The sequence below is a fragment of the Dendrobates tinctorius genome, unplaced genomic scaffold (genome assembly GCF_039654945.1).
Source record: "Dendrobates tinctorius isolate UK_male_01 unplaced genomic scaffold, ASM3965494v1 ptg000111l, whole genome shotgun sequence".
In the NCBI taxonomy this organism is placed as follows: Eukaryota; Metazoa; Chordata; class Amphibia; order Anura; family Dendrobatidae; genus Dendrobates; species Dendrobates tinctorius.
In genome coordinates, this window is record NW_027361779.1 from 10,812,959 (window position 1) to 10,832,219 (window position 19,261).

At 44.6% G+C, this 19,261-nt stretch overlaps 1 protein-coding gene across 2 annotated transcripts; it reads right to left on the minus strand.

Moving 5' to 3' along the window:
- Positions 1-245: 245 nt before the first annotated feature.
- On the minus strand, positions 246-19,253 carry LOC141100829 (thiosulfate sulfurtransferase/rhodanese-like domain-containing protein 3). Of its 2 annotated transcripts, none has more exons than XM_073589510.1 (4): positions 19,047-19,253; positions 14,591-14,764; positions 11,126-11,285; positions 246-2,230 (listed from the first exon to the last, which is right to left on the minus strand). In XM_073589510.1, the coding sequence occupies exons 1-4, from the start codon at positions 19,132-19,134 to the stop codon at positions 2,164-2,166; spliced, it is 489 nt and encodes a 162-aa protein (XP_073445611.1). In that variant the 5' UTR covers positions 19,135-19,253; the 3' UTR covers positions 246-2,163. The 2 variants fall into 2 exon arrangements, with proteins under 2 accessions (XP_073445611.1, XP_073445610.1); XM_073589509.1 differs by having other exon boundaries at positions 19,020-19,253.
- Between the last annotated feature and the right edge of the window lie 8 nt (positions 19,254-19,261).

A 19,261-nucleotide genomic window follows, 5' to 3' on the forward strand; every position in this document is an offset into this window, starting at 1 on the left:
AGAATATATATATATATATATATATATATATATATATATATATATATATATATATAAAAAAAAAAAATAAATTCTTAGTTTTCACTCTTTACTTAGGCTACTTCCACAAATCCTCGTTAATTTTACCATCACTGAGAAATGGACCGTTTTTTTCCCCCCAGGTGTCATCCCAGTTGCATCAGTTTTTTTCTTATTCGTTTATTTTTTCAGTGCAGAGAGGTGTTATTACCAAACCAACAAAAAGACCCTCTGGAAGGTTTTTTTATTTATTTTATATATATTTATGAGAAAGCAACAGAGCCAAAAGACATGGAAGCAAAGTTTCACAGATCCTCATTGACTTGTACAGTGGAGTCTAACCAACAAACACGGATTAGAATAGCACCTGCTCAGGGTCTCACTGGCTGACACATGGGTTTATCCCAGAGGTACAGATTCATTCAAAAACGCTGCTGCCCAATGTTACACCAGAGTGTATATGGAAAGAAAAACAAAATGTTTTGTAACGCGCTTCTTATTTAAATTAAGCAAGATGGCCATTTGTAGCTATTCGCCCTTATAGGTTTATTTAGAGAACGTAAAAAATACAAGAAAAAAAAAAAAAACATGTTACCAATGTAATGATTAGGAAAAAAGGCTTGTGTGTGAAATTCATGGCATGACTAAATAATTAAAAAAAATTAATAAATGGAGAAAGTCTTGGACCTTGCTGTTTTTACTATTTTTTGTGGATTTCAATTTGGTGATCTTATTTCAGATGCATTTTTTAACATTACAAATCATGTGATTTCTACATCATATGAATCCAAGATTCCTCCTAACATCACTTGACTTTGTCAATGTAAAAAAATGGCAGAAAATGGGCATGATGCAGTTTTGACCCCCCCCCAAAAAAGGGCACCATCACTGAAAAATATAAGTGAAAAAAAAAATGCCTTATAATTACTGCGTTTTATATTCTCGTTTTCTAGCAAACAGTCAGGTCACTTTAAATGCATTTGTTTCGTAAGACGCTGTGTGTAAAGGCACCATTAAAGAAGTTTTTTTAATTTTAGTATATATAACCATTATGTATTTTTATAATTTACTTTCAGCGGATACAAATCTGTCCATGCGATGTGATGATCGCAGAGGTGCCACACAGTAGTTATCAGCGCTGTCTTTTGATAAAACGTGTCCCGCTATGTTCACCACATTACCTGGCCAGATTGTTGTCCTATAGATGCTCACATATATAATAATTGCAAGCAGGAAGTCATATTTTTCTGAATGTTCCAAAAACTCCTTCTATATTGGCAGAATTCCACATAATTGGTAATGACAAACTGATGTAAACTGATTCTTGTATTCCAGATTATGACTTTATTCAGACTTCAGATTGTTGTAGGAGCCCTAAATTAAAGGGCCTGTCACACTAAGTGATATCGCTATAACGTCACTGGTTTTGTTATAGCGATATCGCTTAGTGTGACGTTACAGCGATATTGCTAGCGATATCGCTATGTCTGATACTTACCTCCGACCGCTCCCCCGCTGGTTATCGCTGATCTCGCGAGAACGTCCTGGGCCATTTCTCATAGTCAGCTTCCTGCTGTGGAGACGAGTGACGCGTGGACGCGGGCGGGAGGACGTCAGGATCACCTGGTGTGACAGGTAAGTAGCGACCCCCGTCCCAAGCGATGTCGCTGGTGAGATCTGCCTGTGTGGCAGCTCACTAGCGACCACTTAGCGATGCACCAGCGATCCTGACCGCGTCATATCACTGGTCGGGATCGCTGGTGAATCGCTAAGTGTGACAGTACGATTAGAGTCAAAAACAGGGCAAGATCTCATCAGGATAACGCAGAGAACCTCTTACCATAAATACACTTTGCTAACAAGATTTCCCTTCCCCTGCACTTCCCTGCTGGGATCTGATGCCATTTTTTAAATAGCATCTGCAAATCACTCAAAAAAATTAAAGAGCCATCTAAATAATCCATTCGGAAAGTCTCACAAACCCGTATCTTCTGTACATGTTCCATTTCCTATTGAGAAAAGATTTCTATAAAGTCTACTCCTGGAATTGCATGAAGTGAGCAATCAACCTTAAAGTGTAATATTTCACACTTGCTCTGTATGCCATCATACATTCTACTGCGGACATAGCTGAAGTAAGAAAGTTCAGGATTGTTTTTCTGGCATCTCGTGCCTTGTCCAATCATTAAAGCCTCCCGTATAGTGATGAACACTGAAAAAAAAAAAAAGATTTTGTAAGAAATCATACGAGGAACTGGAACGTGCCATTTATATTATAAAACACTTGAGCTCCGATTCGGGTCATTCCGTGTCAAGTGGACCAGTGGTCCCCACTCGACCTTCTCCGATTTTGCTGAAAATGTATAAGGATGTACATGTATGTTTGAAAAGAGGTTCTGTAAATTTTTAGGGCCAGATCTCAAATACATTGGGCACTGTTGACCTTTCCCTGGAGGTTCCACCAAGCCTGCGGCTTCAGCTAAGAGGATTTTGCAATCTTTGGCACATAGCCATTAGAGTTCTATACTGGCTATGATGCTGAAATTTGGCATACTAGCTCAACTTTTGCTGGTAAACACGATAAAATTATTACCGGCTATGACAAAACAATATTTCGGCCGCAATTTTGTGTCAAAGTAGCTTGTAAAATGCGTCGCATAAAATTTATGCCACACTTTGCCCATATATAACTCAAGACCAAAAACCAATAGTAACTGGTGCTTTGCCCTGTACACCAAACATCTACATGACTTTGCATTGCTGCAATATCACGGTCAAAGCATATGTATTTGTGGAATTATTCACACCCACATATGATGAAAAACGTTAAAAATCCAAATTTTTCCAATTTTTAGGTCAAATTTCTCAAAAAGGGTATCCCTAAAATATATTAATTCTGATATCATTATAAAGAGCACATTTTTCTCTACAAGGATCATTGTTTTTTTTTTTGGAGTCTCTGTTTAAGAAAAGAAAAATGCCACTGAACATGGTGTTATTTATGCGCGTAATGCATTGATTTTGTGTTTGATTTTCAGATTCTTATCACATGTTACAGAGTTGTATTGTTGCTAGCAATGTCTATTATAATCAAAAACCTATGAACCTTTTTATTTATGAAAAGTTATTGACTATTGTTACATTTTAATGCATATATTTATTTTTTAGCGATGGAGAATGAAATTGATGAAGAATCAGCCCAGTGCTCTATCGGCCTTGCGAACAATTCGAAGTGCCACCTTAAGACATTCACCCATAGCAAGGATGAGTTGAAATGGTTTACAAACTTTGGATTGGATGAACAGAAATTGCTGCGTCGACGAGTGGGACTAAATTTTGACGAACATTCACAAATCTGTTTACACCATGAAGCTTCAGTCTTGACCAAATATGAGCATTTGCAAAAATCGTGTTGCAATCCTTTTGGGAAGAAAGGTCATAACACCAAAAAGAATTTGCGAGCTTATCAATTTGTTAGCAGCTGACCAGTTGAATGAATTTACAAAGAATGATGTGAAGCCTGGCCAGAAGATGTGTGCATCATGTCGAAAAGAATTTGCTAACAGGAAAAAAGTCAGCTGATCCAGTTTCCTCTGAATCATATCCAGATGGAATGGAATGTTCTCCTGAAAGTCTAAATTCAAGCTTAACATCCAATGGCATCTCTCCTCTGAAATATCCACGGGTAAGCCAGCGGGATTCACTTGGATATGCAAGGAGAAAGATAAGCCAGGCACAAAATGCATTTTCTAGCAAGATTGCTTCAATTGGAGGGCTTGAGCCGAAAGACATTGAGCAAACAAAAACAGCACAGTGCAAAATGTGTCTGGATTACAATCACCTTTTGGCAGATTTGAAGCAAAAGCTGCAGGTGTCCAGTCGGACAGAAAAGGTCCAAATCTTGACATTGGCACCTAAAAGTTGGTCCATTAAGGCTATATCAGACGAATTCGGTGTCTCTGAACGAATGGTCAAACAAGCTCGAAAGATATTAGCCTTACCTAGAACCAAGCGTGGCAAGAAAGTTTCTGAGCAAGTGAAGAAAAAGGTGCAGGCATTTTTTGAGGATGATGAATTCAGTCGAATGTGCCCTGGTAAAAAAGACTATGTATCAGTGCGAATAGCAGGAGAAAAAAAAGCAGATGCAAAAGCGACTATTACCTAGCAACATGAGGGAAATGTTTGTTGCCTATTGGGATCGGAATGGCCCTGAAATTGGATTTTCCAAGTTTTGTGAGCTTTGGCCAGAGTGGTGCGTAACCGTTGGATCTGCTGGAACACATTCCGTTTGTGTGTGTACACTTCACCAAAATGTCAAACTAATGCTTGCAGCATGCCCAATCAATGATGACTACAAAGAGCTCATATGCAAAATGGTCTGTGGAATTGAATCCAAGGACTGTATGCTTGGCCGTTGTGATAAATGCCTGGGTCCTGAAGTTTTAAAAGAATTTCTAGTCAATGTGTTTGTCAACAGTGACCCTGAAGATATTATTGAGTTCAAATAATGGATTCACACTGATCGAGACACGCTTGATACCAAACAACTGACTATAGAAGATTTCATTGAAGAATTGGTTTTGAAAATTTCTAAACTTTGCAGCCATCACCAGGGCTGTGGAGTCGGTAAGCCACAGTTGCGACTCCGACTCCTGGATTTTATCAGGCTCCGACTCCGACTTCGGCTCCTTCATAAATGGCCAATTCATAACAACAAATTTACTGTTGTAAAATATTAAACATCGTGCTTATTCAGTTTCTCACCATCATATAAGTAATCAGACCACTTAGAGCAAAAACTACATTTATTAGAATACAATTAGAATATAGCAAATAACTTTTATAAACTTTTCTAAACTGTAAGTAAATATGCAATAAACACTTTTATGCAGTTAATAAGAAGAAATCTATAAATTTGTCCTCAGAAAAAGTATTGCCTCTGTCAGATCCTACTTCATGGATGCCCTCAAATCTGATCTAATTATTTTGAGAGCAGAGAACAACCTCTCTACACTAACTTGTGTTGGTGGCAAAGCAGTAACCACTCGGGCAACATCTCTGACAATGTCAGGATACAGAGGAATCGCTTGTTGCACTGTTATTTTTGATGAACGGTCAAATTTCTCAATTTCTTTTAGTGCACATGAAAAATTCTGCTGAAATGTACTGGCTGTGTTCCTTGATGGGGATGACTCTTCTTCTATGCGGGAACGCTTTGCACGGTCCTTGTGATCCAAATATTTTTCGAAATTAAATTCTTCATCAGTTGATGATGAGGGTGAAGATGTGGCAGGACGACCAAATTCTTCTTGTTCCTCCTGACTGTTCTGCAACCCTTTCATCCTTACTGCTATTTCAAACAGAGCTTCTTTTCCTTTACTTAGCTGTTGATCATCTAGAAGAATCCGATGCATTGGGTCTACATAAACAGCTGCCAAAAGAATGTTATTTTGTAATAGTAGCTCCTCTCTCCGTTTCATTGATGTAGCAATGCCACTTGCAATTAACCTTCCTCTTTGGGACAGGCGAAACATCAGGTTCTTCCACTCCTTTAAGAAAATACCTGGAGTTAAGTCCTCTGCTTGTAATTTTTTAGTCACTGTAAATGGGTGCGCTAGCAATTTTTCCAGCTCAGTCACCTGATTCCACTGACTTTCATTTAGCGTCAGTTGAGGGTTAGCCATGTCTACAAGAAAGGTTTTCAGTTCAACCAAGCGCTGAATCATTAAGTACTGCCCCATCGTGTGGCTTGATCAATAATTGCCCCTTTTCCAGCACGTCTCTTCAAAATTGAGTCAACTTTAGGGGTTCTGGCAACAGTAGCCAATTTTCTCACCTTGCCAATCAGTGCAGCAGCATGTCCTTCTTGCAGACTGTCTCTTATAGCCAGCTGTAGCGTATGCACAACACAGCGCATGTGATGAATGAAAGAACATATTGACACAGTTTCAACAAGATCTAAACTTTCATGTTGCTGTTCATCTGAAGCAACTTCAGTTTGCTCCTCAGTTACAATACTGTGTTCCTCTATTTCAAACATTTCTGTGTCTGTGGACCCAGAATGTTCTTCTAGCTGCTGGTCACCATCATTACTCTCATTCATTAGCTTAATAGTACTTATCATATTTGAAGCATTGTCAGTTACGACAGAAAGAACTTGCTCTTTTTTAAGTTCATAGTCTTGCAGAACCTTTTCCACCAAGACCTGGAGAAACTCACTGGTGTGATGAGCTTTGGTGTCTTTTACTGCCAATGTCTTGGTAACTATTTCATTTTTGTCACAAACAAATCGGACATTGATGGCAAAATAGTTCACTCTGACGTGTGCAGGCATCCATTTTAAGAAACAGAAAGCGTCCCTTGAGAGTTTTTTTAAGTTCTTCCTTTTGTTTAAAAGCTTCTTCGATTACTAATTTTCTAATACTCTCTCTCTCCAGAGAAACACCAAGCTTGCGGGCCATTTCCCCATTCAGACACATAAAAGCTGGTCGTGAAAATAATGAAATAGGCACACTATCCTTTACAACAAGCTCTATGATCTGTTTTTTTAAATGTATCTACTGTCATTGTCACAGTAACTTTGTCACTGACAAAATATCTTGCAACTGATGGCTGCAAAGTTCTCTGCTCCTTTGTTTGGCTGGAAGAGCTGGGCACTGGTTCATTGGTTTGGATGCAGTCTTTCTCATCCACTGCTTTCAGTACTTCTGGATGAAAGCGCTGTAAATGTCTCTTTAGATTAGAAGCTCTGGTAGGAGCATTTTTATCTTTGCCTGAATATGCACTCATCTTGGCTTCACAGCATTTGTTTTCGTCTGGATCATTTGTCATACACTGACAGACATAATGTTTTCTATCTTGAGTGATGGTGAAATGTTCAAATACAGCTGATTTAATGTGATGCTTCTTTGACACTCAGGTTTTTAATTCTGCATTCACAATCAAAATGACAATTGTTTTTCCTGAAAACAATTGTACAAAATTATTGCCAGGTCGTACAACTGATATAGTGGTCAGTAATACTGTTATTATTCCTCATGTACTCACAGTTAATTGATGCAAAGTTTGTTGAAAGGATAATACTTCTTACAGTCTTCCTCTTCTGAGTAGCAGGCAGCTGTGAGATGCTTGGAAGACGCACACCTAGTATGATCTAGTCTAGAGGAGGAGCTTTACTACTAAGAATTTGCAACACATTTTCACTTTCAGTTTCATACATTGTAAGTAGGGGGGTTGGGGCAGCATGAGGTTAACCAAGTATAAGATTAGATAAGGGCAGTGGAGAACAGTGACACACAAGAAGTAAGAAATGTCTCTATCTCCAGCAGAACTGCTTATCACTGTTGTTCATAGTTTGATAGAACATATATATATATTTGAGTAACATTTATAAAATTCATATGAAAGTTCAATTATGAAATATTAATACATTTTTTTTAAAGCTGGAGTCGGAGTCGGTACATTTCTACCGACTCCGACCAAAACTAACTCTGACTCCACGACTCCGACTCCACAGCCCTGGCCATCACTACATCGCCAAGCATCAAAGTTGCTATCTGAAATCGTTGAAGGAAAATCTGAGACCTGGAGAGCTTGTGATCCTTATGGACTTTGCTGAAAATTACTCATTTATTGTTCAAGATGCCATTCAAGGTTTCCACTGGGAAAATAGTCAAGCTACAGTACACCCATTTGTAATTTACTTCAAGGAGCTAAATGGTGAAGCTGCGCAGAACATCAGCTTGTGCATAATCAGTGATTGCTCATGACATGACACAGTTGCAGTCCACACTTTCTTAACAGTAATTGTGGAGTATCTCAAGACTCTCATCTATGGGATTCGTCATATCCACTACTTCAGCGATGGATCTGCAGCCCAGTACAAAAATTTTCTCAACTTGTGCCACCACAATGCTGATTTCAATATCAGCGCCGAATGGAATTTTTTTGGTTCCAGTCATGGAAAGTCGCCCTATGATGGGATTGGAGGGACAGCAAAGAGGTTGGCAGCTTGTGCCAGTTTTCAACGCCCAACTGAAAACCAAATACTGACCCCGGTGGATTTATTCAACTTTTGCAACGAGCAACTGCATGGAATCAAGTTTTTTTTGTTCCAAAAGAAAAAAAAAATTGACAAAATACGGGTAGTTCAAGAGGAAAGGTTCAAAGATGGACATACAATTGCTGGAACAAGAGAAAATCACCAGTTTGTGCCAATTGATGACAAAAGATTCGCATTTCAAGGGTGTCAAATGACCCATCATCTTTCATTGCCCATGTAGATAGATCTGTCAGATCAGAAATGCATTTTGTGCCAATTGCAAACCTCCAGCCAGGGCAATACATTGCCTGCATTTACGATAGGAACTGGTGGATTGGAAATATTTCTGAAATTTCAGTCGACGACCATGATGCATTAATAAATTTTATGCATCCTCATGGACCAGCTAGCTTCTTTCACTGGCCTGTGAGAAATGATACATGCTGGATTCCCGAGCAGTCAATCATTGCAATAATTCCAGCACCAGCTGCAACAGCAATGGGCCGACAATACAGCAACAATTCCAGACCACTTAGACTGAACATTATGGCTTGGGAACCAACAAAAGATACCCAATATTAGGCTTGGGATCCTAGGCAAAGACACCCACCCTCAGGCTTCGGAACTTGCGATAAAGAGACCGCCCGCGGCTGGCCTTGCACAGCTATCGGCCACGGCTCCTAGGCGATGGGGCTGCCAATTCTCGAAAGACAGCATTATTACAATTCTTAATAGGATTATAATACCAATTCTTAGGGAATTGGTTGTGGTATAACCACCATGAACCAACGCAAGGGTTTGAATAGTGCAGTTACCATTCATTGCGTATCAATAACACCATGTTCAGTGGCATTTTTCTTTTCTTAAACTGAGACTCCAAAAAAAAAAACAAAAAAAACAATGATCCTTGTAGAGAAAAATGTGCTCTTTCTAATCATATCAGAATTAATATATTTTAGGGGTACCCTTTTTGAGAAATTTGACCTAAAAATAGGTAAAATTCTGGTTTTTTTTTTTAACGTTTTTCATCATATGTGGGTGTGAATAATTCCACAAATACATATGCTTTGACCGTGATATTGCAGCAATGCAAAGTCATGTAGATGTTTGGTGTACAGGGCAAAGCACCAGTTACTATTGGTTTTTGGTCTTGAGTTATATATGGGCAAAGTTTGGCATAAATTTTATGCGACGCGTAACAATTTTTTTGTGTTTAGCAGCAAAAGTTGAGCTAGTATGCCAAATTTCAGCATCATAGCCAGTATAGAACTCTAAAGGCTATGTGCCAAAGATTGCAAAATCCTCTTAGCTGAAGCCGCAGGCTTGGTGGAACCTCCAGTGAAAGGTCAACAGTGCCCAATGTATTTGAGATCTGGCCCTAAAAATTTACAGAACCTCTTTTCAAACATACATGCACATTCTTATAAATTTTCAGCAAAATCGGAGGTGGTTGAGTGGGGACGATTTTCAAAACTGGTCCACTTGACATGGAATGACCCATTCATCAAAGTGTTTATGCCAGAAAACTGGAGAAAAACATGAAGTTACTACTGACTGGAGTAACATTTCTGGAGAGCTGCACGCCACTGATAAGATGCAGCAAATTCATTAAATGGTATACGTCTCTTAATGAATTAGACACCTCTTATTCCTGCCTGCTCCTCATTAACACGGATTTATGAAACGCCGTTGAATCAGGGCTTTAGCAATTTTTTTTATTTTTAATAAAGATAATCTGAAAGCAGCTTAATGTAGGAGCTGAGAGCCTGATTCCAGTGATGGGTCCCTTACTGGGATGTTTGCTATCATTTTGATATCAGCGTTTTCTCTACTGTAGATCTAGCAGTGCTCAGAAAGCTGCTAATCAGTGGTGGGGGTGTTGTTGTTTCAATACAACCAGTGTCTCAGCAGCATATTATCACTATAGGACTAGTTGTGTCCTGCCTCCTAGTCAACTGCTGTGTGTAGCTCACCCACTGATTAGCAGTTTTCTGTCAATGTATAGAGTACACAGAAAGCTGCCAAATCGGGAGTGTGGGTGGGCTTGGCATTCTGAGCACTGCTAGATCTACAGTAGAGAAAACAGTGATTGTATCAAAATGACAGCAAGAAGCCCAGTAAGTGACATCGCTGGAATCAGAGTCTCAGCCCCTACACCACACTGCTCTCAAATTACATAGTAAAAAACCTATTGACAAATTCTCTGTAAAATTGCAAATTTCTCAACTGAGAGAAACAATGTGGGGGAGGGGTAAGATTCTGGTTCCGGTAATGTGTCCCTTACTGGGTTGCTTGCTGTCATTTTTATAAATTTATAAAATTTTATAAAATACTTTTATCTGCTGAAGATCTACCAGTTCTCTGAATCCCGAGTGTATGCAGAAAGATCCCAGAAGGTTTAGACAGGATTATAGAGCACGTGAGTATGGAGTACTACCTGGCAGCAGGTTTACTAGTCCTCTACTGATAATGTCCTGCTGATAAAACAGTGATTTTTATCAAAACTACAGCAACAGCTCGCCCATGTACCTTCTAACAATTGCGGGTGGCGAGAACCAAAATAAAAATACTGGACATGTTGGGTATCGCTGTAATCGTACTGATGAGCACAATCATATAGTGAGGTCATTTTTACCACACAACGTACACCGTATCTACAATTCCCAGAATTGCATTGTTTTCACGGATTTTTCTCACTTGGAATTTTCTTTTCCATTTTCCAGTACATTATGTGGTAAAAAGAGTGGTGTAATTCAAAAGTACAACTCGTTCAGCAAAAACCAAGACTTGTATATCTATATGGACAAAAAATAGAAAGCATCAGCAGAAGGGAAGAGGATGAGGAAAAAACAGAAATGGCCTCCATCATGAAATGTTTAATTGCACAATTGTGCCACCTAAACCTTGCACTAGCACTCAGTGAAAGGCAGGCATTACACGGGTGAGCAGCACCAGCACTTTGTGTTGCCCAGATGATAAACACGTAATAACGCTTAGTTCTAGCTATTCAGGTGTTTTGTGGAATTTCACACAAAGCTTTTTTTTGCCGCTGGAAGAACTGCTTACCGATTGTAACCAAGTGAAGTTGCTACACCTAAAGCTTTTCCACTCCGAATACCAGCAAGACAAGAAAACACCAAGGTGTTGGATTTCTCTGGCAACTTCTTTACATATTTCTTCTCAAAATCCTCTGGAGTCATTTGAAGTGCGGCCCCTAGATCTCCCACTAAACAAACAAAAATAGTGAAAGGTAATCATTACTATCAGCATAGAGATGAGACAAGTAGTCAACAGGTTGGAAGAAGCAGCAACTTTGCAATTTACCTCTTATTAAAAATCTGTTCCCAAGAACAGAGGAAATGTGACTTATAATGTAGCGCACATTGCCAAGGTTAGTGACCACCCCTGCCGACTATCGGCAGCAAGAAGTGCAGTGCTTATGTACATGCTCAGTAGTGACCAGCGCTGTGGGGTCGGAGGTGAGATGAATCTGTGCTGCACTTTATGCACATGCTCAGTAGTGACCAGTGCTGTGGGGTGGGAGGTGAGATGAATCTGTGCTGCACTTTATGCACATGCTCAGTAGTGACCAGTGCTGTGGGGTGGGAGGTGAGATGAATCTGTGCTGCACTTTATGTACATGCTCAGTAGTGACCAGTGCTGTGGAGTCGGAGGTGAGATGAATCTGTGCTGCACTTTATGTACATGCTCAGTAGTGAGGCTGGGCTGTGGGGTCGGAGGTGAGATGAATTTGAGCTGCACTTTATGCACATGCTCAGTAGTGACCAGGGCTGTGGGGTCGGAGGTGAGATGAATCTGTGCTGCACTTTATGCACATGCTCAGTAGTGACCAGCGCTGTGGGGTCGGAGGCGAGATGAATCTGTGCTGCACTTTATGTACATGCTCAGTAGTGACCAGTGCTGTGGGGTCGGAGGTGAGATGAATCTGTGCTGCACTTTATGTACATGCTCAGTAGTGACCAGTGCTGTGGGGTCGGAGGGGAGATGAATCTGTGCTGCACTTTATGTACATGCTCAGTAGTTACCAGTACTGTGGGGTCGGAGGTGAGATGAATCTGTGCTGCACTTTATGTACATGCTCAGTAGTGAGGCCGGGCTGTGGGGTCGGAGGTGAGATGAATTTGAGCTGCACTTTATGTACATGCTCAGTAGTGACCAGTGCTGTGGGGTCGGAGGTGAGATGAATCTGTGCTGCACTTTATGTACATGCTCAGTAGTGACCAGTGCTGTGGGGTCGGAGGTGAGATGAATCTGTGCTGCACTTTATGTACATGCTCAGTAGTGACCAGCGCTGTGGGGTCGGAGGTGAGATGAATCTGTGCTGCACTTTATGTACATGCTCAGTAGTGACCAGTGCTGTGGGGTCGGAGGTGAGATGAATCTGTGCTGCACTTTATGTACATGCTCAGTAGTGACCAGTGCTGTGGGGTCGGAGGTGAGATGAATCTGTGCTGCACTTTATGTACATGCTCAGTAGTGACCAGCGCTGTGGGGTCGGAGGTGAGATGAATCTGTGCTGCACTTTATGTACATGCTCAGTAGTGACCAGTGCTGTGGGGTCGGAGGTGAGATGAATCTGTGCTGCACTTTATGTACATGCTCAGTAGTGACCAGTGCTGTGGGGTCAGAGGTGAGATGAATCTGTGCTGCACTTTATGTACATGCTCAGTAGTGACCAGTGCTGTGGGGTCAGAGGTGAGATGAATCTGTGCTGCACTTTATGTACATGCTCAGTAGTGACCAGCGCTGTGGGGTCGGAGGTGAGATGAATCTGTGCTGCACTTTATGTACATGCTCAGTAGTGACCAGCGCTGTGGGGTCGGAGGCGAGATGAATCTGTGCTGCACTTTATGTACATGCTCAGTAGTGACCAGTGCTGTGGGGTCGGAGGTGAGATGAATCTGTGCTGCACTTTATGTACATGCTCAGTAGTGACCAGCGCTGTGGGGTCGGAGGTGAGATGAATCTGTGCTGCACTTTATGTACATGCTTGCTTAGTAGTGAGGCCGGGCTGTGGAGTCGGAGGTGAGATGACTCTGTGCTGCACTTTATATACATGCTCAGTAGTGACCATTCCTGTGGGGGGGTCAGGGAAACTGAGGGGTCAGAGGTTTGGCTTACCGACTCCACAATCCCGCTCAGCACCACTAAATATACAGTGAACAGCGCTGGTCCGGCTCCAAACACTGTTTATATCCAGCCGGCATCAAGGCTGAAGAATGCAGATTGTGGGAGTGCTGTGTGTTGAACCACCGCTATTAGGATATGGATAGTTGTCCAATATCAGCACGTTCAATTTTAAGCATGCCCTAAAAACACATTTCTTTAGACTGGCCTATCGCCTCACCTCACTAATATAACTATTCCTTGTATGCCCTTACAACATCTCCCTCAGAATCTGGCCCTTTGTAGCATCTGCTCACACCCTCCATGCACTTATTATCCCTCTGTGTCTGTACTAGTACACACACTGCCCGGTTCATGTGAATACACATTTTATGATGCTGATAGACGGACCGTACAATACTGCACGGTTTCCCTTATAAGTTTTGTGTCCCCCCTCATAGATTGTAGCTTGGGGGCAGGACCCGCACTCCTCCTGGTATCTGAATTAGATGTTACTCTGAAATATCTTTATTGTACAAGTCCCCTCTGTAATGTAAAGTGCTGCAGAATATTTTTGTGCTAGAAAAATAAAATTATGTTTAGGTGGGGGCTGACGAAGCTTAATATATATAACCATTTTAATTAAAGTCGGCTGAAGTGCCGATACTGGATGGCCATGTAATGAACGCCCCGACTCATCCCTGATAGCGGCCCTCTCCTCCTTGAAAAGACGTGAAAGATCGGCTGAGCTGAAACTTCATGTCTATGGAAGGAGAGCGATACTTATCTAAAGTCAGATTTGAGGACACAGAACCTTTTAAGGACACATTTATTCCTGTACCATTACCTTCCTTATTTTTAGGTCACCACATGAGGGCCATTTCTTGCCAAATTATTTTTTCTTTCAATGGTACCATAAAATACATTTCTCTCTGAATCGTACACTTAGCGGAGCTGTATGTTCCATCTGACAACTGTGGATGACTGGGGCGCAGCTCCTGTGTCATTTTTTGGTGCTTGGCGTCAATTGCATTGTGCCAGCGCTGTAGAAGTAAGGAACATTGCCCAAAGGACTTCACATTGGGTACACAACAGAGTCAACATATATACCCTTAATACACAACTTTTAACCTTAAATATTAAATAACACCTACCCAGTGTGACTAACAATGGTTAAAAAAGTGACAATATATGCATGGACCAAACACGATATAAACAGAGCATCTACAAGGCCCTACAATAGTCCTGAATGACTCCTGCCTTACAGTGGAGGTTGGCAAGATAAAGGAGACTTATAGATTCCCCATTGTCACGGTTCATCAGGCCCGACTGAAGCTGGAAAAACCATAGATGCTGGTGCTATGATGAGCGTGCATGGCCTACTCTTTAAGTGACCGTACTTACATGGGATGTTGATTGATCCCTTAATAACGCCATATTCTTTAATTTCCCATGGCTCGCGAACATCTATGTGTACAACGCCATCCTTTTTCAGCAAGTTTTTCAGTTCTTCATAGTTGATGGTTGTGCCAGAGCTGACAGAAAAGCTGCGGACTGCAAGCAATGGTGGACTCCAGGCTGTGACGTAGGACACAAAATAAAGAGCAGAGATTAATATACACCGTGATCTAGATGCAAAACAAACATTTTCGGAAATGTTTATCTGACATAGTCTGAGGTAGCCAATTATCAGTGGCCGTGTAATGGCCTACACACGGGCTAATGCAAATCAGTAAGTGGCAAGGGTGCAGCGACCTAAAGGGGATGTTACCCTGAGCGCCAAAGTCTATGGGGGCACAATATTACGCTCCCCGCCACCAGTGCAGCCTCTTCTTGGAGTGGCGCAGAGACTCAGCGAGTGCCTGATCAATGGTCGGCAACTTGATGAGTAAAGCTGCCAAAGGCTGGAGAGTTGGAATAAAAGTCACATAAGTGAGGACAAAAGTGGCACCGGACACAGAAGAAGACAGTGATCGTGACATATAGGCTGAGTGCAGACGGACTTTTTGGCCCTGCGGATTTTTCCGCGCAGAATGGAAGAAATCCGCAGGTCAAATGACCTGCATTTTTCCTGTGGATTTCTTCCATTTTTCCCGCGGTTTTCATGCGGTTTTCCATCGCGGTTTTCCCCCTGCGGATTTGGTGACTGGGGAGGTGGAAAACCTCACAAAAGAAGTAACATGCTGCGGATTTTGTACCGTGGAAAAATCCGCAGCGTCTGCACAGCGTTTTTTTTTTAACATTGATTTTAAGGCTGTGTGCACACGATGCGTTTTTTTTAAGCGTTTCCGCAGCGTTTGAGCCTGCTCAGACGCCGCAGAAACGCTTAAAAGATGCATCCAATTAATTAGCATGCGTTTTTGGCTTTCTGTGCCAATGCATGCGTTTTTAACCGCTCAGGAATCGCTTAGCGGCTAAAAACGCAGCATGCTCATTAATTTCCGCATTGCTGAGCGTTTTTAGCCATCCCCAATGATCCCAGAAATTGCGTGTCAAAAAACGCGTCAAAAAACGCGCGGAAAAAGACGCGCGGAAAAAGACGCGCGGAAAAAGACGCGCGATTTCTGGAAAGGGGATCCTTTTCCTGAGCGTTTAAAAACGCTAGTGTGGGCACATAGCCTAAGGCTACTGTACATCACAATGCAGAAATGCAACGTTTCTGCGCGGTAAAATCCGCTGCGGAACCGCTGCAAATCTGCATCGTGTGCACACAGCTATACAGGTTTAGCTCACTTAAAAAGTTATTGGGAGTGCTTCTGTAATGACAAATTTGGCAAAAATCACCGCAGCACAACTTTTTAAGCATGATATACACTCGCCAATGATAGAGAAGCGCAGGGGAGCAATGTGTTACGCTGAGGTTTTGTGAGAATTGCAACTTTTCTGCATTTTAAGTGTGTATTTTTTATTTTTTTTTGAAAAGAGACTAATGTATCACGTTACACGGCACTGTATAACGTCACACAGAGCAGGGGGAGAGGGGGACACCCCTGACGTCACACAGAGCAGGGGGAGAGGGGGACACCCCTCGACGTCACACAGAGCAGGGGGAGAGGGGGACACCCCCCGACGTCACACAGAGCAGGGGGAGGGGGGGGGACACCCCCCGACGTCACACAGAGCAGGGGGAGGGGGGGGGACACCCCCCGACGTCACACAGAGCAGGGGGAGGGGGGGGGACACCCCCCGACGTCACACAGAGCAGGGGGAGAGGGGGACACCCCTAACGTCACACAGACCAGGGGGAGAGGGGGACACCCCTGACGTCACACAGACCAGGGGGAGAGGGGGACACCCCTGACGTCACACAGACCAGGGGGAGAGGGGGACACCCCTGACGTAACACAGAGCAGGGGGAGAGGGGGACACCCCTGACGTAACACAGAGCAGGGGGAGAGGGGGACACCCCTGACGTAACACAGAGCAGGGGGAGAGGGGGACACCCCTAACGTCACACAGAGCAGGGGGAGAGGGGGACACCCCTAACGTCACACAGAGCAGGGGGAGAGGGGGACACCCCTGACATGTACCGTTCGAGATGTTCCACACCTTTTTAAACCTATGAGCTGTCTAGAATATGCAACTTTTAAGCAGAAAAGCATTCATACATAAGTCAACCTTCACATCAAGGGGTTTAAACCTTTTGGAGTACATACTAACAAATGTACAAAATAAAAAATAGGTCTTACAATTTCTGGAATAATCCTTTTCAAGCAGCACTGATCCGTAGAGAACATAGGTGCCATCCGGTTGTGGACATTCAACTCAAAACATCATAGGAGAAGGGAGGACACGGCCCATCCATACTTCTGAAAAACCAATTTGCCTTTATTGGAAATCCATATTAAAGAAGAGTAAAGACTTATGATCCACATGATACAATGACTGATGCGTTTCTGGCGTCTCTGGGCCTTTATGCGCCATATCCTCCATTCTGTTATGATGTACTGTGGAATAGTGTAATAAATACATTAGCCTTGGGCATTGATACCAATAAAATATTGTAATGTGAAAACGCTGACGAGAGAGAGGGGAGAGAGAAATTTTTCCAGGCGCCGGACAAGACACTTTTTGCGGCATCCGACAAAAGTCGGATGCGACGCATGGCCATCCGGTGCAATGCGGCGATAATGAAAGTCTATGGGAGAAAAGCCAGATCCGGTGGCAAGCGGCGCTGGATTCAGTTTATACAAATTTCTCTGCATCGTGCCTGATGCAAAAAAAATGAAATGTGAAAGTAGCCTTACAGTTATACATAATTGGGGGCACATGGAGCCCATAGATTTCTTCAGGTGCCATTTCTGGAATACATGCAATAAAAGCCATGAGCATGAGACCATCAGTAGAGAAAAATCCAGGAGCCTCTCATGATAACATCCGGGAGGTCAATGAGCAATGGAAAGGGCTTTCTGGCCGGCGGGATAGAGGAGCCGGGGGCTTTTTCTGGCCGGCGGGATAGAGGAGCCGGGGGCTTTTTCTGGCCGGCGGGATAGAGGAGCCGGGGGCTTTTTCTGGCCGGCGGGATAGAGGAGCCGGGGGCTTTTTCTGGCCGGCGGGATAGAGGAGCCGGGGGCTTTTTCTGGCCGGCGGGATAGAGGAGCCGGGGGCTTTTTCTGGCCGGCGGGATAGAGGAGCCGGGGGCTTTTTCTGGCCGGCGGGATAGAGGAGCCGGGGGCTTTTTCTGGCCGGCGGGATAGAGGAGCCGGGGGCTTTTTCTGGCCGGCGGGAAAGAGGAGCCGGGGGCTTTTTCTGGCCGGCGGGATAGAGGAGCCGGGGGCTTTTTCTGGCCGGCGGGATAGAGGAGCCGGGGGCTTTTTCTGGCCGGCGGGAAAGAGGAGCCGGGGGCTTTTTCTGGCCGGCGGGAAAGAGGAGCCGGGGCTTGCTGGCCGGCGGGAAAGAGGAGCCGGGGGCTTTTTCTGGCCGGCGGGATAGAGGAGCCGGGGGCTTTTTCTGGCCGGCGGGATAGAGGAGCCGGGGGCTTTCTGGCCGGCGGGAAAGAGGAGCCGGGGGCTTTCTGGCCGGCGGGAAAGAGGAGCCGGGGCTTGCTGGCCGGTGGGAAAGAGGAGCCGGCGCCGGGGCTTGCTGGCCGGCGGGAAAGAGGAGCCGGGGGCTTTTTCTGGCCGGCGGGAAAGAGGAGCCGGGGCTTGCTGGCCGGCGGGAAAGAGGAGCCGGGGGCTTTTTCTGGCCGGCGGGATAGAGGAGCCGGGGGCTTTTTCTGGCCGGCGGGATAGAGGAGCCGGGGGCTTTCTGGCCGGCGGGAAAGAGGAGCCGGGGGCTTTCTGGCCGGCGGGAAAGAGGAGCCGGGGCTTGCTGGCCGGTGGGAAAGAGGAGCCGGCGCCGGGGCTTGCTGGCCGGTGGGAAAGAGGAGCCGGGGGCTTGCTGGCCGGCGGGAAAGAGGAGCCGGGGGCTTTCTGGCCGGCGGGAAAGAGGAGCCGGGGGCTTTTTCTGGCCGGCGGGATAGAGGAGCCGGGGGCTTTTTCTGGCCGGCGGGATAGAGGAGCCGGGGGCTTTTTCTGGCCGGCGGGATAGAGGAGCCGGGGGCTTTTTCTGGCCGGCGGGATAGAGGAGCCGGGGGCTTTTTCTGGCCGGCGGGATAGAGGAGCCGGGGGCTTTTTCTGGCCGGCGGGATAGAGGAGCCGGGGGCTTTTTCTGGCCGGCGGGATAGAGGAGCCGGGGGCTTTTTCTGGCCGGCGGGAAAGAGGAGCCGGGGGCTTTTTCTGGCCGGCGGGATAGAGGAGCCGGGGGCTTGCTGGCCGGCGGGAAAGAGGAGCCGGGGGCTTGCTGGCCGGCGGGAAAGAGGAGCCGGGGCTTCGTGCTCAGTACTGGCACATACCAGTAGAAGTGATACAGGAGATCTCACCCTGGCGAGCTGCTGCTGCTCTCTGCACGGTGCCAGCTCTGTTCACAGCACTCACTGCCACACACAAGCGCCCGAGCCAAGCAGACATGATGCCGGTCACTGGTGTCACCTCCACCGGGCGGAAACGTCCTGCTACAGAGGGAGGGGAGCGCCCCGGAAATTCCCGCCCGCCGTCACGTTACCTACAGCACTAGACAGTAATAACCCGGCCCCGC